Source organism: Dermacentor variabilis, unplaced genomic scaffold (assembly GCF_050947875.1).
Source record: "Dermacentor variabilis isolate Ectoservices unplaced genomic scaffold, ASM5094787v1 scaffold_16, whole genome shotgun sequence".
Lineage (NCBI taxonomy): Eukaryota > Metazoa > Arthropoda > Arachnida > Ixodida > Ixodidae > Dermacentor > Dermacentor variabilis.
Genome location: NW_027460324.1, coordinates 699,423 through 721,906, shown reverse-complemented (window position 1 = coordinate 721,906; position 22,484 = coordinate 699,423). Strand labels below are relative to the sequence as shown.

Below are 22,484 nucleotides of genomic sequence, written 5' to 3'. Positions count from 1 at the left end.
AGTAAAGATAAAATATCCTTTATAATCCTATCAGTGAGTTACAAAATTGAAAAGGCTTAACCACTTGTGGCAGACAACACAGCTCGTCTGTCGCTGCACTTTTCTTTGTTCAGAAGGTGCAGCCAAGTCGAAGAGACCTCGGGTTGGGTACCCAAGGTGTTGAGCTTATCAGAGGATTTAGGCTATATGGTTAACAGTATAATTAATTACCTGCAAGTGCATTTCAATTGTATTTCTAAAGTGCTGTTTTTCCAATAACTTTAGGGGATGTCCCCGTGGGTGACGCCATTCTCACAGGAAGTGACAAAGACATCAGCACCCATTCTTTCATTTTATTTTGCAATGGCAGTTCAGTAATGATGAATAAAGCCCTACAGGCATCCGCTTTTATGCATCATTTTCCATTTCTCTGCGGCATCACTTTGCATAATACTCCCTTCAGGTGCCCCATGTCCACACTTGTGCGCACAACTTGTTTTTCATCCTGGTGTTAACAGCGCAAAACGTAGACTGGACACAGGACGAGGAGACAACACCACAAGTGCTGGCTTTCAACTTCAACCATGTGGTGCCGTCTTCTCGTCTCATGTCCCGTCTACGTTTTGCGCTATTAAGTAATACACCAGGATGGAAAACCAACAAGCCCAAGTTGCTATTCTAGCAAACTTGTTTTTGCTGCTTCTATCAAGTGGTGGGCAAAAAGCAGCAGACACTAAGCTTCAGATGAATTGAAGTCTTTGCGTGCTCAACGTGCTCTGAGCTCATTTTCAATGTACCCAGTACTGCTACAGACCACTTTGCTGAAGGTACAGGTTTTAGCGGCCCTTCTGAGCGGACCATTTCCACTGCATGGCTGTGACTCGGCGGCTATGTGCGTGGACCAGATGTACGAGCCTATGCATCTTGGGAATCATCGGTGGCCCTGCGACTGCGCATCAACGACGATCGATGTGAATGTGTTCAATGAGCCACGTTACATCACGTGGCTTCACCGAGCAACATTGCCTTTATTCAGTGGGCAGGCCTGCAGCAGTATCGGCAACATGTTCAGCACCAACTTCTGCTTTGCTCTGCAGGTTAGTAAAAACATTCGTATGTACTGTTACCATAGTGAGGACCGGTTTTTGTTGCTGCTGCCCTGCCCACTGAGTATCAAATGTATTTTGACAAACATTGTGTTACTGCCTACTAACCACTTCTTTCGGGCAACATTGAGACAAACCCAGGACCTTCTGAAAAGGAGCTGCTATCAGAACTACTAGATGGCCAAATGAAGGTCCAAGGAACTATTGAACGAATTGTCGTAACACAGAATGAAATCAAAGAACAAATCTCGACACTAAGCAGTAGAGTAGATGATATTGAGCAACAGTTATCCAGTTTGGGCTCACTGCCGGAACAAGTAAGTGAAATTAAAAAAAAAAACAATTACAGAGTTTGACAGTCAATTATTATTTCTCACAAATAAGGCGGTTGAATTAGAAAACTGAAGCCATCACAATAACCTCATTGTTTATGGTTTAGAAGAGTCGGGAAATGAGACGTTTGAAGCACTTGAGAAGAAGATAAAGGACGACCTAATAACAAAGAAGATAGGTATAACGCCTACAGGTACTGAAAGACTTCATAGGCTTGGCTGTAAATCCAATGGAAAATCTAGGCTGGTTATTATAAAATTTCTTGACTATCGGGAAAAGACATCAATTTTACATGCATCCCACAAACTAAAAGGCTCTTCGTTGTCTTTATCCAAACACTTTTCAAAGTGCGTTCGTGAGGTGCATGCACTTTTGTGGGACAGTTTAGCGGAAGAAAAAGTAAGCAGCGCTAAAGTAAAGCTGGTCTTCGATAAAATCAGCATAGATGGTGCTCAGTATGCCTCTGATTCAGAGAAAAGAGAATGTATCAGATTGACCAAAAGGAAAAATAAGTGACAGAAACAACACGATACTACTTCCTTGACAGTCCTGAAATTAACTGCAGAAGCGTAATTAATAAGGCAACTGAGCTCCAGGGGCTTCTTCTTTCTAACAATTCTGACATCGCTGTGCTGGCTGAAACTTGGTTACATGATGAAATTTTCAACAACAAATTCGTGCCTGCTGGGTACAATGCACTCCGGAAAGACCGCATTGGTAGAGTTGGTGGCGTCTGTATTATCTACAAAAAATCATTACGTATTTTCAGGACGCCTGATGTGTAAAATGTTGAGTGCATTTTTAGTAAAGCTTATTGTGGTCGAATCAGGTACGCCATAAGCATCATGTACAGGCCCCCTTCCTCTTCCCTGTCAGTTTTGGATGATTTAAAAGTTTACATGAACACGCATATAAAACCTGGCGATCGGATAATTCTTGCTGGAGATTTCAACCTGCCTAATATTGACTGGTCCACAATGTCCCTCGTAAACCATAACGACAAAACAGGTGATGCTATGTTGGATATAGCATTTGCTTTTGATTTATCTCTAGTTGTTGGCGAGTACACTAGGATACACGACAGTTCTAACTCTATATTATACCTTTTCTTCATGAGCGGATCTATTAGTACTAAATCAAAGTGCAAAATTGTCACGGGAATCTCCAATCACCAGGCCGTACTCCTTACCTTATCTGATACTGCTATCGACAGAAATCGAAAAACTCTTGTTTTCCTAACTTCTCACGTGCAGATGACACATCTATAATCGATGTCTTATCTTTTCGTTTTGACAGTTTTTCAACATTAGCAGCAAATGTAGACGATTTCTGGATTTCCTTCAAGGATCTCGTATTGATGTGTATTGACCATTTTGTGCCAAGCATCATTAAAAAGGTAAAACGTGAGAATCCCTGGATTTCTCATACTTCAATACAAATGTGCAGAAAATTAAAACGACTGAAAAAGAAAAAGCAAGCAGTTAACCATCCAAGGTGTCTGCAAGAAAAAATTTCCCTTCTTAATTCAGATCATCATCATCAGCCTGGTTACGCCCACTGCAGGGCAAAGGCCTCTCCCATACATCTCCAACTACCCCGGTCATGTACTAATTGCGGCCATGTTATCCCTGCAAACTTCTTAATCTCATCCGCCGACCTAACTTTCTGCCGCCCTCTGCTACGCTTCCCTTCCCTTGGAATCCATTCCGTAACTCTTAATGACCATTGGTTATCTTCCCTCCTCATTACGTGTCCTGCCCATGCCCCCCCCCCCCCATTTCTTTTTCTTGATTTCAACTAAGATATCATTAACTCGCGTTTGTTCCCTCACCCAATCTGCTCTTTTCTTATCCCTTAACGTTACACCTATCATTCTTCTTTCCATAGCTCGTTGCGTCGTCCTCAATTTAAGTAGAACCCCTTTCGTAAGCCTCCAGGTTTCTGCCCCGTACGTGAGTACTAGTAAGACACAGCTGTTATAAACTTTTCTCTTGAGGGATAATGGCAACCTGCTGTTCATGATCTGAGAATGCCTGCCAAACGCACCCCAGCCCATTCTTATTCTTCTGATTATTTCACTCTCATGATCCGGATCAGCAGTCACTACCTGTCCTAAGTAGATGCATTCCCTTACCACTTACAGTGCCTCACTACCTATTGTAAACTGCTGTTATCTTCCGAGACTGTGAAACATTACTTTAGTTTCCTGCAGATTAATTTTAGACCCAGTCTTCTGCTTTGCCTCTCCAGGTCAGTGAGCATGCATTGCAGTTGGTCCCCTGAGTTACTAAGCAAGGCAATATCATCAGCGAAGCGCAAGTTACCAAGGTATTTTCCATTAACTCTTATCCCCAATTCTTCCCGATCTAGGTCTCTGAATACCTCCTGTAAACACGCTGTGAATAGCATTGGAGAGATCGTATCTCCCTGCCTGAGGCCTTTCTTTATTGGGATTTTGTTGCTTTCTTTATGGAGGACTACGGTGGCTGTGGAGCCGGTATAGATATCTTTCAGTATTTTTACATACGGCTCGTCTACACCCTGATTCCTTAATGCCTCCATGACTGCTGAGGTTTCGACTGAATCAAACGCTTTCTCGTAATCAATGAAAGCTATATATAAAGGTTGGTTATACTTTGCACATTTTTCTATCACCTGATTGATAGTGTGAATATGGTCTATTGTTGAGTAGCCTTTACGGATTCCTGCCTGGTCCTTTGGTTGAGCGAAGTCTAAGGTGTTCCTGATTCTATTTGCGATTACCTTAGTAAATACTTTGTAGGCAACGGACAGTAAGCTGATCGGTCTATAATTTTTCAAGTCTTCGGCGTCCCCTTTCTTATGGATTAGGATTATGTTAGCGTTTTTCCAAGATTCCGGTACGCTCGAAGTCATGAGGCATTGCGTATACAGGGTGGCCAGTTTCTCTAGAACAATCTGCCCACCATCCTTCAACAAATCTGCTGTTACCTGATACTCCCCAGCTGCCTTCCCCCTTTGCATAGCTCCCAAGGCTTTCTTTACTTCTTCCAGCGTTACCTGTGGGATTTCGAATTCCTCTAGACTATTCTCTCTTCCATTATCGTCGTGGGTGCCACTGGTACTGTATAAATCTCTATGGAACTCCTCAGCCACTTGAACTATCTCATCCATATTAGTAATGATATTTGCGGCTTTGTCTCTTGACGCATACATCTGATTCTTGCCAATTCCTAGTTTCTTCTTCACTGCTTTTAGGCTTCCTCCATTCATGAGAGCATGTTCAATTCTATCCATATTATACTTCCTTATGTCAACTGTCTTACGCTTGTTGATTAACTTCGAAAGTTCTGCCAGTTCTATTCTAGCTGTAGGGTTAGAGGCTTTCATACATTGGCGTTTCTTGATCTGATCTTTCGTCTCCTGCGACAGCTTACTGGTATCCTGTCTAACGGAGTTACCACCGACTTCTACTGCACACTCCTTAATGATGCCCACAAGATTGTCGTTCATTGCTTCAACACTAAGGTCCTCTTCTTGAGTTAAAGCCGAATACCTGTTCTGTAGCTTGATCTGGAATTCCTCTATCTTCCTTCTTACCGCTAACTCATTTATCGGCTTCTTATGTACCAGTTTCTTCTGTTCCCTCCTCAGGTCTAGGCTAATTCGAGTTCTTACCATCCTATGGTCACTGCAGCGCACCTTGCTGAGCACGTCCACATCTTGTATGATGCCAGGGTTAGCGCAGAGTATGAAGTCCATTTCATTTCTAGCCTCGCTGTTCGGGCTCCTCCACGTCCACTTTCGGCTATCCCGCTTGCGGAAGAAGGTATTCATTATCCGCATATTATTCTGTTCCGCAAACTCTACTAATAGCTCTCCCCTGCTATTCCTAGTGCCTATGCCATATTCCCCCACTGCCTTGTCTCCAGCCTGCTTCTTGCCTACCTTGGCATTGAAGTCGCCCATCAGTATAGTGTATTTTGTTTTGACTTTACCCATTGCCGATTCCACGTCTTCATAGAAGCTTTCGACTTCCTGGTCATCATGACTGGATGTAGGGGCGCAGACCTGTACAACCTTCAATTTGTACCTCTTATTAAGTTTCACAACAAGACCTGCCACCCTCTCGTTAATGCTATAGAATTCCTGTATGTTACCAGCTATATTCTTATTAATCAGGAATCCAACTCTAGTTCTCGTCTGTCGGTTAAGCCCCGGTAGCACAGGATGTGCCCGCTTTTTAGCACTGTATATGCTTCTTTCGGCCTCCTAACTTCACTGAGCCCTATTATATCCCATTTACTGCCCTCTAATTCCTTTAATAGCACTGCTAGACTCGCCTCACTAGATAACTTTCTAGCGTTAAACGTTACCAGGTTCATATGCCAATGGCGGCCTGTCCGGAGCCAGGGTTTCTTAGCACCTTCTACTGATTCAGATAGCACTTGATAAAGAAAATTATTTTGGCAACTTGTTGCCTAACTTCATTTTAACTTCACCAGAGAAATTCTGGCGCACAATCTCTCCGGTATCCAGAGTTTCTCATGCATTTGAAGTCAACGGCACTCTAACCCTTGATGAAAAAGAAATATCTGCTTTTAACAAATACTTCAAATCTGTTTTCACTAATGAGAATGCCATACTGCCCGCTTTCGAAACATGTTTACCTCTGATGCCTGATCTTGTCATCAGCGAGCAAGGTATTATTAGAATGCTTTTGAATCTTGATACCAAGAAATCCCCCGAACCCAATAACATACCAAATCTATTCCTAACTAGGTATGCAAAATGGGTAGCCAAGTACTTGTTTATATTATTTTCAAGATCTCTAAACGAAGGACAGGTTCCGAATGACTGCAGGACGGCCAGAATTCAACCAGTTCATAAAAACGGTAAGAAACAGAGCATCAATAATTATAGGCCAATCTCACTAACATCGAAAACTTGCAAAATTATGGAGCACATAATACATACCCACATTTCTGATTTTCTTGAAAAACATGGTTTTATTACAAATTTTCAGCACGGATTCCGGAAAGGATATTCTACTTGCACTCAATTAGTTCAAACTGTACCTGACTTTTCTAACTCTATGAATAACGGAAACCAAACAGATGCCATTTTTATGGATTTCGCAAATGCATTTGAAAAAGTTTTTCACAAGAAGCTGATTTCTAAAATTAATAGCACAATAAAAAAATGACAAGATTACTAATTGGATTTCAACATACTTGAGTAACCGTCAACAATATGTCACTTTTCATGACCATTCATCTCAGTCTCTTTCTGTTGACTCTGGCATCCCTCAGGGTTCAGTGCTTGGGCCCCTTCTATTCATCATTTATATAAACGACATTGTAAAAGACATTCCAGTTCATATTAAATTGTATGCGGATGATTGCGTGCTCTACTCAGAAATTAAAACTATATCAGATCAAACACTGTATGAGGCCTTCCAAAAGATTACTGAATGGTGTGATGCCTGGCAGATGCGGATAAATATTAAAAAACTGTTTAGATGAGAATAACTTGCAAGAAAAATCCCCTCGTATTCATACATTATTTTGCTGACAATATCCTCTCCGAAGTTGCACAGTACAAATATCTAGGATTATGAATTAGTAACGACCTTGACTGGACTAAACACACTGATCAGGTGATAAGCAATGCTAACCGTAAATTTTTTTATAGGCGAGCACTAAAGCTCTCCGTACCCAGAGTCCGGCTCCTAGCTTACAAATCGATTGCCGTTCCAATATTAGATTATGCGGCGATAATTTGGGATCCATTTACTAAAACAGACATTAATAAAATTTAAAAAGTACGAAAGAAAGCAGTTCGTTTTGTTTACAATAACTATGGACGCACATCACTAACTGATCTGTTAAATAGGGCTGGTTTGACATCTGTATCCGAAAGAAATCGCATTTCCAGACTTAAGTTCTTATACCAATTAATCACAGGTCATATTAAGATTAATATTGATGGACTAATATCCTTCTCTTCAGGTTACACAACAAGACGTCAGATAATCTCACAATAGCAACTTTTCTTCAGCGTAATAACTGCTTTAAATATTCATTTTTTCCAAGAACAGTAACGGCATGGAATCGGCTTACTAACGATCAAGTACTACAGCAATCTCTGACATCATTCACCGGAAGCCTCAGTATCCATTATCATCTATTTTCTGTTGTATTTATTTCCTGCTACCCATATAGTTACTAATTTCTTATTGTTACCAACTTTATGCCCCTTATTAATGTTTTCAACTCAATATTTTATGCGTTCATGAATAATTAAGATATGCCATAAACCTTACTGTACTGCTATGTCTACTCCTATGTTGCACTGCCATCATTGAACTTTTTCATCTCTAATGCTGATCCATTTGGTTTGTTTACTAATCATTTGCAGCATTTTTTTTTTCCTGGCTTTCTTGTAAATATTTGACCAGTGCTTGTATCTGTACATCCACCCTGCAAAAATCCCTTCCTGGGATTGCAGTATCAACAGATAAATAAATAAATAAATAAACTACCATATGTGACGAGACGTTCGACATGGTGCATTTGGGCAGCAATGTGCAATGTGGAAAGAATAATTTTTCTTCGCTTGTAATGCATGCCATCAATAAGACTGTTCATATGCTTCAAGCCTATGATTAATATTTTAAAATGAAAAAATGCAGCAGTATTAAGAAAACAATATACAGAGAATTATTCTTTCTAATTATGGTGAATCATCAGAACCATCTTTATTTTTCTTGCAGTGGAATGTTGAGCAGTGGAAGTTGTGTAAATCTGACCCATTCATAGACAGGCAGTTTATTATAATTCACACCTGAAGGATACATTTTCTTCTCTAAGTCCCTCATATTACGTACGTGCAAATAAGGTAAGTCGTGAGCACATGATTAAGTTGTGGTGAAGCTGGCTATCAGGAGACAAGTGTTTGCATCAGCTCCAATAACACCTTTAAGGGCGTCAAAACTGAAAATGATGGCAACCACAAGAGACACCGCAATCAGGATAATGACTGTCCACATGGTTCATGCGGTAAAGCATTGAGTATAACGAATAACCCCGATAGGGCAGACAGGGATGACAGAATGCCAACAGTTTATTTTCACTGAAACATTGCCCATATATGGGCTGTAGTCAAGAGAGCTTGTGCAGATACATAGGTTAGAAAGTCTAAAAAAACAAAACAAAATAATGACTACGAAAGAGAAGCCTGAAAGAAGGCATGAACATGATGACAATAAAGGCAACATTTCAGTGACAACAAATAGTTTGTTGTTTGCACTCTGTTGTCCTCATCTAGTTTCTCCTACCGTGGTTGTACTCAGTGCATTATAAGATAAAGAAGAACCAATTAGCCCAATTTCTCGGAACACCCCACATGGCTTCTTGACAGACTAAAAAGGTTGTGCCGAGAAACAAGACTGACAGTGCTTTCATAATGAAATAGGTCAAGCAGCATTTGTGCAGCAGTGAGGAACTACCTACTAGCTTGCGGCAACACGTAAAGAGTGCTCAAACAGGCATGCAACTGAATGTTTGCTTTTGCACGTATGGTGTAGTGTACTTTTGACCTGTGGACACATGGGCCAGACAGGAAGATGTGTTAACAAGCGTCTCAGTAAATATCAGTACAATCTATGTATGAATGGTTAAACACTTGCAATACACAGCTAAAGCTGAGCAAGTCAGCTGTAATTTGAAGGAGTGCTGTGCCAACACTGCAGTTCAACTGCATTATGGATAACAGGGCATTTTATACGAAAACGAGTGATAGGCTTTGTCTTCGTTGGTTGCCTTCCTTGTATATGAAGAGGCACTGTTATGAATGTAACCAACCTGATGATCTATTTATCAATTTTTTGTAGTGCAGGTATAGAGTGCATAAGACGAGGCATACTGTATAAAGATTCTTTTTGAAGCAGTAATGTTTCAGCACTTGGTCCTCACATAGCTATCTAACTGATTTGACTCGGTTTCTTGCACTGTTATGATTATCAACCACTAAGGAATGTGACAAGGTTTTGAAAGACTTGTTTCCCCACATTGGAATTGGGCTTGCCACAATGTTCACTGTTCCAAAGCCAGTTATGCAGTGCAGAGCAGACATACAGAGTTACAATGTGAAGTGGATAAAAGCAGACAATGCAAGCGCAGCTTGACTATTTTAGCCTTGTGCAGTTCCCTTGTTTAATAATGTTGTACACGACCCTCTGTGCATGATTCTCTGAGCAGCACGCAAAGGCCACCCGTAAAGTGCGGCTGGCGCAAGTTCGTATCACTGCACGTACGCTGAACAGTCACGTGAGAAGACAAACACGAAGAACGGGTAATCTGCCTGCCTTTCCAGTGACGCTAAGTGCAAACAACTGCGCCTGCACCGCTGGCAGCGAGAAAACGGCGCACTTGTTACTGCGAACGAAGCTGTCGTGCAGAGATCACGCGGATCTGGGTTAACGGTATGCGCTTCGTTCTTTTCTACGGCTTTCCGACTTTCATCACTGAACGAGGTCAGTGACGCTGTGCCTACGATTTAGACCAGCGATAAAGAGGTCCGCGATCATCACCTTGGGGAGCCAGTCTTTTCGGGTGCGCAAAAAACGCGCAATTGTGGTGCAGCCCGTATTGCCACAAGCATGGGAATAGCAGCAAAATACGCATGTCAGTAGAGAACTGCGTCCGCGGTGGCAGAAAGCGGCAATCCACCAGCGGGAAATGCCGCGTAGTTTCGGTAGTCCAGCAGTGAACATTTGTACTAGCTGACGATGCGGTATCGCGGAAACGCTGCTTACGCAAAACTCGCCACTCGCGACGGTGCCAATCCCGAGGTGTTGTAAAAGGCACTGCCGCAGAAACAACAGAGCAGCGCCGTTTTTCCTTTCATTTTAGCAAGTTTAGACGCCACATGAGGAGTAGCACCGAAGCATCCGACACACCTTTGAGCGCTGAAAACACGCAGTGGTCACATCGATTCTCGACCAGCGGGATGACCGCCGTTCCAGTCATCGCGAAACACAGAAAGAGAGCTCGACGTAATCACAAAGTGATCGCGACGAACGGGGGCCACGGGGCCACCAGCACGCGATTTAAAGAGCGAGTTCCCTCGGCACACAGCACGGGATGATCATCTGACGCCGTTTACCTCTCTGCTTTAGCACTGCCACCCGGTTGCCTTGAAGCGACGTGACATGGCGAGCAGCGCGCAGTTGCTGGCTCTCCCGCGGACTCCCGAACACCTGCCGACGACGCGGGTTTCAAGCCTGGCTCATGCCTGGCCCGGCAGACCACATCAACGCACAACAAACACCGTTGGAAGAAAAACCACAGAATAAAGAACCAGCTAAAAACACACGAGTCAGATCGCAGCAACTCCGAGAACCACTAGCGAGCAACTTGTCATCCTCTGAAAAACCTCGCGCTCCGCGAGAGTCAGCGCGAATTTTTGTACACGCACGGAAGGGTAGCAAAGATGCCCGTGTGCTCTTTTCGCAGCTTCCTCTAGTGTCTGATCTTGACACTACAATAAAATGTCAACGTAGCTTAAAAAAACACCTTTAATTAATTAAAAATATATAAATGTAAATTGTAACACCTTTTTACCCTAAATTTAATACTTCGTGCACTTTTTTTTTCTGTTTGCGTGCTTCCAGCGCGCATACGGGATCATTGACGCCGCCAACTGCGCGTTCCGCTACCCTCGCGTTCTTTCGTCTCCGTTCGGGGACTCGTTTCCTCTTCCACTCCCTTCCCCGCTTTCTGTATCATCTGTTTCGCTTGTCAGCCAGCTTTAAACGCGCTTTATCGTTCCCCGCGTTGTGCTTGCTACGCGGTGATCACGTTGTTTCGGTCGCAAGTACTGTGGATAAACCCTCTCACTACCACGCGACGACGCGCCATCGTTAATGGCCTGCCGTAGTATGTGCTGGGCCGACTGCGCAGTGCTAGGCGCCGCGAGCCCTTCTCCGTGATATGTGCAGGCGGACAGCGGTTCGGATCCGTTGACCCCTCGCGCGAATAGGCGCCCCTTCCTGTCTGCCACGCCATGAGCCACCAATTGTCCGGCGACATCATTAACCTGAATGTCGGGGGAATCAGGTGAGCATGGAGATGCCGCATGTCCCTAGGCTTCCTTCGATGCCTCCGACGTCTTGCAGCGTTTGACAGTACGGTAGGGGGACTCGTTGCGCTGAAGTCGGGCCTTGGAATTTTCGCAACCGACTTTGTTGCTCTTAGTTGCGTGAAAATTATTGCGTGATGTTAGAATGCTCCGACGATCGAGTTGCCTTCTCGGGTTAATTCAAACGACCATTTTAAGCGCGTTCAAACGTTTCGCTGCAAACATTCCCTGCATTTCGCTTGCATTGATTCTGGCGTCCTTCCTTGTCACCTGCTCTCTTACATACGCCACTGGTAAAGTTGGAGCCGAAAGTTCATTAAATCCTTTTTTTTTTTTCAGTGCGCACCTTTTGTTTTTTCAGCAAACGTAAACGATATTGTACCAGTTAAGTAACCGAGCGACTCGCACATCTAGAATCCATTAAAAATACAATATTTAATTATCTTCATCGCAATTTCTCAATGTTGCTAAGAACTGCTTCTGTAAGATCACCGTGCAAATTATTAAGACACATAGCACCAGGGTGGCATCAACGCATACAAGAAATACAAGCTTTCAAGTGCAGTTGGAGCAACTCATTTACTTCAGTTTTTCTTGTACGACAAAGCAGGACAGCTGACAAGAAAAGACAGCGTAGGCGCAACAACTAACTGAAGTTTACTTTGGCCATGCAGGCATTTTATACCTCGTGCCGTTTTGGCGTACATGTAAAGAACATTACTTGTGTACCTGCTCACTTGCATACAATATCATGAGTGGATGCGCTTCAAGTGAGGAAAATTTTCAACAGAAGCAAGAATTTTGCAGCGTGAGAACTACTGGAGGCACATTTCATCCAAACGAATTAGGGCGCCAGTTGTATCGGCCGTCGCATGGTGCATCAAGCAAGGAGGCAGTTGGCTACACACATGTGCATCAAGCACACAAAAGAAATTTGCTAAATAAAATGAGTTTATTTATTTTATTTTATTTCCAAGCTTTGTGCTGGCTTTAGAACAGAGCTGTAAGCAGGAGTGGGCAGTGAGACAATATATCTCCGAATAAGGAATACAGCACACTGTGAATACAGCACACTATAAAAATGCTCCAAACACACACTGGGAATTGTGAAATTCAGTAAACAAATAAAATTGCAATTTATATGACATACATTGAAGGACATAACGTAACAAACTTCATAACAAAAAGAACAGATACAGTGGTGGAAAAAGATTGCGAATCTTTCAGCTGTGATAAGAATGGAGGTGCACTTGCTGTATCCACCGCATCCCTTGGGAGGCCATTCTGCTCACATGCAGTACGTGGGAAAAAAGAACCCTTGTAGGGCAATCGGAGGAGTGGACACTTTAAAAGTTGAACAACTGGTAATGGGAATAAATAGAGAGCAATGTGGAGCCTGAAAGTGTGTTATGACAGGGAGCAGCAGCACTGAGGTTGCACCAAAGGCAGAAAAAGGTTCTGTACAAAAAACGTTGAAACAAGAAGGAAATGTTTATCTTGTTAATTATTTTGTTAATCTACAGTGATGTTCATATTCCACTTGAAATCTTGGAAAGAAAGGCTTTGTGCTTGCCGCTGCTCTGTTCTTGCTCAAATTTCACGGAGAGATCGCATTTTAGGGTCTGCGTCATTCAATGTGACACCTCATATATTTACTTGCCTAAGGAAAAAAATGCAATGTTATCCTTGTTTATGAGGATGCCGCCAAGGCAGTGCTAGCATAAGCTTGCTACCCGTTGGCAGAACCTCTGGAACGTGCGGCAATCCTCCCTGAAAGAATTTTCAACTGTCCAGCAAGAGTTGTCAAGTTTAAAGAATGTGGACTTCAAGTGAGAACTCTGCATGACCGTCGATATGATAACATGAACTATTTCATGTCTAGCACACTCGAAAAGCACCTGTGTATGTAGTTGAAAAATCTGCCGAATGTGAAACATTGTGAAAAACAATAGAAGTAGTAAACCCTCTACAAGACGACATACTGACACCGAAAGCCTGCTCCGACTCATTTTACTAAAACAGCTTACACATAAGTATTATTCAAAAGTCACAGGACAGGTTCAATCAGAAGTGTTTCGAGGAGAGTGTCTGACACATTTTCGATATGATTATGCTATCACTGCTGCTGCTCTTCATGGGCTTCCTTGTCATGCACAATTGTGCACACGGTGTGTGAAGGGGTTCTGAAATGTGTGCAACCTGGTAACTTGTGATGTTGCTTTCTTGTAAAACTGCATGTGTAATGGCAAACAATTGCTCAGGACAGTATTGCTACACCGATCAAATCATTTCACGTCATCTCTCTTCTGTTGACTAAAATTTCCTCTGACAATGGCTGCCACACTTTGGAGTTTGCCTGGATCATAATTAGGAACAACTTCACTAATGAACAAAACTCTGCTCCTGCTGTTCGGTTATTCCTCAATGTTTTTCTTTCATCTCTAGGTTTGCCACATCCAGGCAGACGCTGACATGGGTGCCCGACTCCTTTTTCACAAGGTGAGTTCATCTCTCTACACGCTGCTTGATCACATACATAAATGCCGAAGAATGTGGACAGGGAAACAGCTACCTCTATAGCACAATTGGGTAGCTCAGTGCATGTGTAATGCAAAGGTTGTGGGTTTGGCCCCCAATGCCAGTAAGTTATCTTTCTGCCCACTTTCATTTCCCTTAATCTTATAATTTCTACGATTTCATTAAAACTACAAATTAATTTCCCTATTCTTTCCTTGGTGTTCGTTGTCTCTTGTCTTCATATGGTTCTCACAAACAAAAATCGAGCCCCTCAGTTCCTCTTTTTCTCGTTCAGAACGTGTGAAGCACGAGGGTCAGACGCATCCATGTTCTGCTAACCCTCGTTCCCATGGTGGCTGAATGATTGCAGCACCACAGCGCCCTCAGGTGATTTCAATGGGAGGCTATGTGCATAATGGGCAATGCTAGGAAGGCTTTGCTCACTGTTGCCATCCATGACCAAATAGAAGTTCTGTCGCATACAAAAGAACAACCTTAGGAACATTAGGTGAAATATTTTTAGTTTTATGCAAAAAATCTGAAATATTTAGTGTTTCAAGGAAGACATCAGAGATCGGAATCTTTTTTGCCTCCAAACTAGTGATGTAATGTTTCTGCATTCAGCGAACCCAGCATACTACTTCGTGTACTGGAAGCACAAATAAAAAAATTGGAGGCTTATCAAGGTTAAGCCCAGTGGATGCTTCGCATCCACTGGGCTTAACCTTAGCGTATCCTTAGCGTTTGGAGGCATCTTGACCGCATACACGCCCGGCGCAAAGACGCTGGCGCGGTTGCGGGTACAGAGACTGACGCGACGGCGGGTGCGCACCGCTTCATTCCTGGCGTGACGTCACATATCACGTGATGCAGCGATGGTGGCGCCGCCGCCCCGTCGCGTGCGACGACGCGAACCGAAGCGTGGAGGCCTCCGCCGGGCGACGTCCGACGGCGCGATATGAGGCCCCATCTGCAGCCGGTGTGACGGCATCACGTGACGTCACATCATGTGATCTCACTTCAGGGTCAATGGTGGCCACCGACGGCGCGATATGAGGCCCCATCTGCAGCCGGTGTGACGTCATCACGTGACGTCATGTCACATGACCCCCCTTCAGGGTCAATGGTGGCCACCGCCGGGCGTCGCGCGAAGGCCCAAAACCTACGTTAATATGCTTCGCATAATATATGATTTGGCATAACCTTATGTCAACAAGTTGTAGTTGTAATATGTGAAGTCGTTATTTTGTAGGAAGCATGACAACATTGAAAACAACTGCGCTGCGAAATGTGCAGGGAGAGACTTCTGTGACCACACTACTTGCAGAGCTCCAACACTGCTGCTAGCTGCATATGAGGCCAAGTATAGACAGCCGTCTACAGGCAGGGGTGCTTGGCTCTCTGTTGTGTGATGATTGTGTGGCCGGCATATTTTGGCAGACCAGTCATTGCTACTAAGTGTTAAATGAGGTTGCTAACTTTGCAAGACAGTCGTTAAATGTAGCTAGTTTTTAGTCATGTTAATGACAACTTTGCCTTTTAACAGTGTTAGCATCTTTTATGGTGATGCTAGTTGCCACTCCATTGCCATGGTAACATTCCTCTGGGTATGTTGGCTGAGTGCAGTGCCGTGGTTTGTCCCTAAGGGGATATTGTGCCTCCATTGGTCGCTAATACTGAAGAGCTCATTAGTATCTGTATTATTATTATTATGCAGTGTAAGCACAGGTCCTTGAAAACCCTTGAAATTGAAAAGTATGTTTTCAAGACCCTTGAAAGCCCTGGAATTCTTTTTGCTCCTTGAAAACCCTTGAATTTCTTCACCCCGCACAGCACGACTTCGTCGCGCTTTCTCCCATCTTCCTTCCACCCCTTCTCTATTGACACAGCTGGACTTGTGTTTCAAAAGAGTGGAAGGGAGACGAGAGAAAGGCATGTGAGGCTGGTGATGTGGCAAAATACTGCCGCATTGGTTGCGCAGCACAAAAGCAGGTATGGCAGCTCGCTTTTTCTTTTTCACATGGCCACGCCTCATCCTGGAAGTTAATCTATGGCAGGTGCAAAGTCATCCCACTCCAGGCAACACATTCAGCCGCTGCAGCGGAGTGGACGGGAAAGCTTCTCTGGCTTCGTTATATACTGTCGACTTAAAGACATCATTGACATGGCATGAAAGCATATCTTTGGTCGGGGACTCGCAAATTAAAGAAAACGCCTTTTTCATTATGAAATTCGATTATTTTTCCAGTTGCACGATGATGAAAAAACTTTTGCGGCCCCTTCCGTGAAAAAAAAATATGTTGGGGACTGTACTCATTTGCATAAAAAGTTCAATTTCAATATGACGAAGTGCCAATTTTGCCCACTTTGTTATCTCGTAAGTTTAACTGTAGTGTTTTGAAAATGTTAGGGTAAAAAATTGCTATATGGGAGGGGGGGGAGGGGCAATACTACTGTGCACCCTTTAAATAGCTTTGACAGGGCCGTGAAAGTCCTTGAATATCCTTGAATTTACATCTCTGAGGCCTGTATAAATCCTGATTATGTGATTAGTATTTAGTGGCTTATTAGTGTTATGTTAGTAGACATCAAAGCTGCATTTTGTGTTTCTAGGCAGAGAACAATTTTCAGATCTCGAGTGCCTTGTTGAGAATTGGGGGTTGTGCTCCTTCTTCACATTTGAACTATTAGCTCTCTACTGCAAAATGTAATTTAAAACTATAGTGTAAAATATAATAAGAAAGATGCCTAAGGGGGGAACAATTAAAACATAAGGATGATATTTTAAGGAAGTCATTGTCATCGTCACTTTGCAACTTCATTAAAAACGGAGTTGTTCAGGCTTTGACCTTGCAACTGCTGTGACAAAAAATAGAAATGTTAACTCTGTTACAAAGGTGCTGGTGTAAGGACTCGGTGGTTGTGAGGTTCTGCTGCTTCGTGCGAGGCCTTCTGTTTAATTTCCACCTACTGTGGCCACATTCTAGTTGGTAGAGGAAAAAAAGAAAGCGTCGAACAAGTGTCGATGCTAAGAAAGACAAGGTTAACATGCGTGGTGGTTGAATTGATCAATTCATAAGTGTTGATAACTCAGCCACAATATGATTCACACATTTGGATGAGACATGCCTCGCATGCTTCGGCCACTTTCTTGGCCCAGCTTGTGCATGCTTTTGCGAGACGAGCTTCACGTGCGTCAGCGCTCTCACGTGCCTGTCAAGCGCATGCAGCTTCAGCACACTTGCGTTTCCTCTTTTCACCCTCGAGTGCTGTCTTGCGATAGCGGCTGCGTGCTGCCATTACAAACCCCTTGCACACTGTGAGCTACCATCTCGCACTAGGGTAGCATCAGGGCCAGCGCGCCGCTTTTGCGTCTGCGAGCGCTCAAGGATGACTGCGTGCTAGTGCATGCCCAAACTTGGGCGAATGCACTGTCACAGCCCAGCTCTGCTCCATCTCGAACTCGTGCACTTCGTGTCCTCTGAGGGTGGAGGGGGGGGAGTTAAAGGGCCCCTCACCAGGCCCCATAGCAAATTTTGGTTATATGCTGGACGTTGTTACATGTCCTTTGGGAACATTCTGCCACAAAAAATTTTCAAATCGGCTCATTAATAGCCGAGACAAAAATATTTCAGCGTTGCATACCCATGATTTCAGGAGGCGAGCTCCACTGCATAGCGAGACGCTCTCTCCACTCGGCCCGTCTAGCCTCCGCAAGCGAAATTCCTTCCCTGCGTTCTCCCATGCTGGACCTCAAGGATCGTGTGACACATACGTCGCAGGCCCCACCTTCATTTTCTTTTTCTCCTAGGTTATTTTTTTGTTTTTCGGAGCTGCGCACGAGCTGTTGTGATTGTTGTCTTTTGCACAGTGCATAATTTTGCGCGCTGTGCACAAGGACACATGACTAGCAGTATAATTCAGTGCTACACGAATACTGAGGCAGAACAAGTTGATAGCAGCACATCATCATGCGCAGGAACAAGGTAGGAAATGGCATAGTTTCTTTTCCTGCGCATGTGACTGCACTACCGTGCGAACAAGCAGACGAAGCAGAAGTACATCTCTCTTGCTTCAGTGCGAAGTAAAACGAAAAACACGCAGACATTCTATTTGTGTGTTTTATTTTTCTCTAAACTGCAATTCATCAATTCAAACAACAGACCACACAAATAACAGATGGTGCCTTGAATAATTCTCGAAGTCACGTGTCACCGCGAGCGGCGTCACACTGCGGACCCAAGTACGTAGGCGCAGGGACACGAGTACGTCACCGTCCGGCTTGGAGCGCAGCAGCCGCGAGTAGAAGGGAAAACGATGTTCAGATTGAAATTTCAGACCTTTCCGCGATGTGTAGCGATGTAATTCTTTGCAAACACAATCGTTGGCACGCATTGTATACTCTGCACTCGTCAGCTCAACATCTCCAGACCTGGTGAGGGGCCCTTTACTGTAGATGGCACTTGGCAACGACATGGCAGAGGGCGACGGCGACAAAGGCCCTCGCATCATACCCTACATGTTTACGGCTAATTGCATTCGAATTTTTTTAAATATTATGATTATACCCTCAGCTACTGACTATTGCTGCGTGTTCTCGGCACAAAAGCATATCATATCGTTATCATGTTCATACAACAATCACACTTAACCAACCATCTTTTTTTCTGTGTTAACGATACTCAGATCCCAGACACGCTAAACTTGTGTGAAGTGAGCTAAGAAGACCATGAAAGATGCTTGTTTTGTTGCATCTAGACACACATTGAAGAATCCCAGGGGGTTTCATTGAATCCAGAAACTTTTTTCTGCTTTGACTTGTATGGCACATGCACCTCTCAAGAATTTTAGCAGTTGCACAGTCCCAGCTGTGAGTGTAGCGGACTTTTTTCTCATCAAAATGTCTTGCTTAACATTATTAGTGCTAGCACATTTATGAGTAGAGAAGCAAAATTTTATCATTGATTTTGATGTACTTATAGAAACACTGAAGTAGATAACGCGAAAATAGGTCCCATTGCCTGAGGACTGAATTTTAAAACAGCCTCTGTGAAATGGTTATGTGAGCCAGCAAGTAAGGAACAGCAATAAACCAGTTCGTGGAAATGCAAAAAGTAAAAAAATAAGTTACCTTGGAAATTAAGTAATGACAATACAAGTGTCATGTAACTTGGTCATAGTTTTGTGGTGGAAAGGAAATAAAGAACTATCAGGTGCACAAAATACAATAAAAAATGGAACGAAAATTGCTAACATCATACATAGACTAGTCATTAGATAATGAGTGGCTACAATAAAAGTTGTTTGGCTATGTTTCATGCCTTTTTATCTCGCTCTAAGTTCATGCAGTGTTCACAAATTCATCATGGCAAGGGTGTGTGTTCGGTATTCAAGTAAATAACAGTTTGCTTTGTGTAGTTCATACAGACAGTTGGCTAAATAAGATTGTTATTGAGCACAAACCTGATGGTACTGTTTTTGACTAAAATAGTCTATTATGTTATCAGTGGTAGATTGTCACTCACAGACCTGACAAAGAAAATGTCTAGGTTATATTTGAAGAGTTCTACAATAATTAAAATGTTATACATATGTAGTAGTGATTTGGTGTTAGCATGGGCTGATGGTGGTGGTCCCTATGGCTTTCTTTTTTCTAGCTATCTGAATGGTCAAGATAGTGTAATCCAGTTCACTTGCAGTTAAAATGAAATTGAGTAAAGCTTGACTTGCTGTGTGGTGCTTTGATTGTAACTTTAGACATTTTATCACAGTTCTCGAATTCATACTTTTTTTTAGCATGCTGAGTGGACGGATATCAAGCCACCGGGATGAGACTGGAGCTGTGAGTGACCGACTTGAAACGACAGTTGACCATTGCAGTGTAGCCTGCCACCACATGGCTGAGGGGGCTGAAAGCAGAACCAGTGCGCAACAAGCAGTTGTGAAAGAAGATGAGCATGCCACTTCTTTTGCTGTGCCAGTTGTTTTGCTTACTTATGCTTGTTTTGATTGGTTCAGCAAGAACTGGGATCAACTAGCCCGCTCTGGTTTATTTTGTTTGTTGAGTACTTAAACAAATTTGTGCATTCCCATCATGGGCATTGTTGCAAGGGGAAACACAGAAACAAGTGCGTCAAATACAGGGTCCTGAATATTTGGCTGCATGTGTTCAAAAAAAAAAGATGTTACACTCACCGCTGCACTGTTCTTGCTCAAATTATGCAGAATGGTCGCATTTTGTTGTCTGCTTCGTTTAGTATAACACTTGGCATGATCAGTTGCCTGTTCTTTAACACAAAAATGAGAAACTGTTTTCACCTATGGGAAAACTGGTGTCTGCAAAGCCGGCCCTGGCACAGACTTGTGTCGCCGCCTGCTGGCAGCAGCAGGGAGGAGCTGCTGTCACGTAAGTGGCCGATTTCCAGACGCCGTTTCGTCTGCAAAGCAGCTCCTTCCTGTTGCTGCCGTCAGGCGGCGACACAAGTCTGTGCCAGGGCCGGCTTTTCAGGCAACTAATCATGCCAAGTGTTGTACTAAACGAAGCAGACAAAAAAATGCGATCGTTCTGCAAAATTTGAGCAAGAATAGTGCAGCGGTGCATGCAAAATCTTTTTTTGAGCACACGCGCAACCAAATATTCAGGACCCTGTAGATAGATAATACAAAATACATTGTAGGCGCACATGCTTGGCATATATAATGCAGCAGTAATACCATGTGGCAATAAAACAGTCAGCTCAGCAATTATCATTGCTGTAAATATGTGCTCAAAGTGGAGAAAAAAAAAGATGAAAGAGGCGCACCAACCATTTCCTTCAGTAAGTGGTTATAATAATGTAAATTATAAGATTGGAACCCAATCATGTACCCTGGTGCTTATTATGGCGAATAACAACTTTTGAGCGAACAACACCTGCCATTTGGTCAATGCCACTCAATTCTGTTGTTCTACAAAGGCCCATGTTGCCATGAAGCACTCTGTAATAGATCAGCAGGGCGACGTAACAAAGTGGCCTGTGATCCCATATTCAGTCATTCGAGTGACGCAGGCGGCGCTATGCGGCCTTCCTTTGAAGCAGTCATAGAAATCTGCGACGCACTTCGGCGGTTTGGTCTGGGGATGTGCATGGATGCGCTGATGAAGAAAAAAGGGAACAGTAATCACATATGCAGCGTGCCGCAGCACTCAAACCATGCCGTAGCGAATGTTCGCTGCTACAGTATCTTTAAGATGTACTTCAAGACAGGCGTAACAACCTGAGGCACTGCAACCAGTTATGAAGCTGGTACTACATTTGCATAACACTGAATCGTGTACAGAGGGGATACCACTTGTCTACAGCGATCGAGCCGAGCTCTGCGCTAGGAATAAACAAATATTAAGGTAGGTACCAAGTTACGAAGAACCAACTCGAAACGCAAGTGAAAAATGGAAACCCGTTCAGGCACAAGTACTTTGTCCTTAGTCAAACAGCTACACTAAAGTTCGGTTCATTTGCTCCACCATACACTGCTCGAGGCTATAGATGAGCGAGATCACCCCTGTAGGTTATGTGTTTCGTAAATTGTTGTGTTATACAGCCATTTTTATTTTAGTTTACATTTCGAAATGCACTAAAGTTTGTATCTTACTGCACAGGATTGATTTGTTGAAAACAGGAGCGCTTGAAAAAGAACTAACGTCCGTTACCGTTATGCGCTTGCGTTTACTAAGTGTTTGCGAAAACACAAACATATGGCTTCGTGCCCGTGAGCATTTTCAAGGCTAGTAACGACATACTGACCTTTACAGAGCCTGTACCTTCACGTACTGCGTCGTTAACACAGTGCCGCGGGCCCTTGATTGCACTCGTCTGCAGGCACAGCGATTCGTCGCTTACCTCGGTTTCTCTAATGAAATAGTAAGCTGTTGGGCTAGTTGGTTTGACATAATTTTTGTGAGAGGGAGTGCAGAAGCGTAACGGAAAAAGGAGACGTGGACAGGAAAGACGCTTACTTGCAACTAAGTATATTTTTAGAGAGAAAACGATTTCACTCAACCTAAAAATCCGGAAGAAACACAGCGTTGACCTTTTCTTCACAGCTCCTCTAAAGCGCCTTTGTAAAACGGCCACAACAAGAACAACACCTGTGGAAAGAAAAACACGAAGCCGCTCACCTCCTGTGCTTTACCAAAGTGGTATATAAGACACCAGTCGACTATGGGATAATTTACATTGAGCAGGCGGGCGCTGTTTAAATGACGGGCTAAGAGAAGATTCTTCATTTTAAAAGCCCTGAACAACTCCGCGCACCTTCCTGCACACTGCAGGGATTGTGGCTGTAAGCCCATCTTCAATAAAACGGAGATTAAAAACAGATCCGAAGGCAGACTGAAAAGGGAAATCCTCGAGGCAGGCCAGATTCACACTCATGCTAACCTTTGCA

The 22,484-nt window shown here is 43.4% G+C and overlaps 2 protein-coding genes across 11 annotated transcripts in view; one reads left to right on the top strand and one right to left on the bottom strand.

Moving 5' to 3' along the window:
- The window catches only part of LOC142568075 (G patch domain-containing protein 2-like), a 127,035-nt gene extending 116,184 nt beyond the window's left edge, over window positions 1-10,851 (bottom strand). For 3 of the 8 annotated variants that reach the window (XM_075678170.1, XM_075678174.1, XM_075678177.1), the window contains exon 1: window positions 10,566-10,848. The gene's annotated coding sequence lies outside the window, so the exon portion shown is untranslated. The other 5 variants (XM_075678172.1, XM_075678176.1, XM_075678175.1 and 2 more) reach the window with 5 other exon arrangements.
- Window positions 10,852-11,102: 251 nt separating this feature from the next.
- Window positions 11,103-22,484, top strand: part of LOC142568052 (BTB/POZ domain-containing protein KCTD3-like) — a 176,375-nt gene continuing 164,993 nt past the window's right edge. For 2 of the 3 annotated variants that reach the window (XM_075678135.1, XM_075678134.1), the window contains exons 1-3: window positions 11,103-11,518; window positions 13,986-14,039; window positions 19,854-19,899. In XM_075678135.1, the coding sequence (XP_075534250.1) occupies window positions 11,466-11,518; window positions 13,986-14,039; window positions 19,854-19,899 (153 nt within the window). In that variant the 5' untranslated portion in view covers window positions 11,103-11,465. The remainder of the gene's footprint in view (window positions 11,519-13,985; window positions 14,040-19,853; window positions 19,900-22,484) is intronic. The other variant, XM_075678136.1, reaches the window with a different exon arrangement.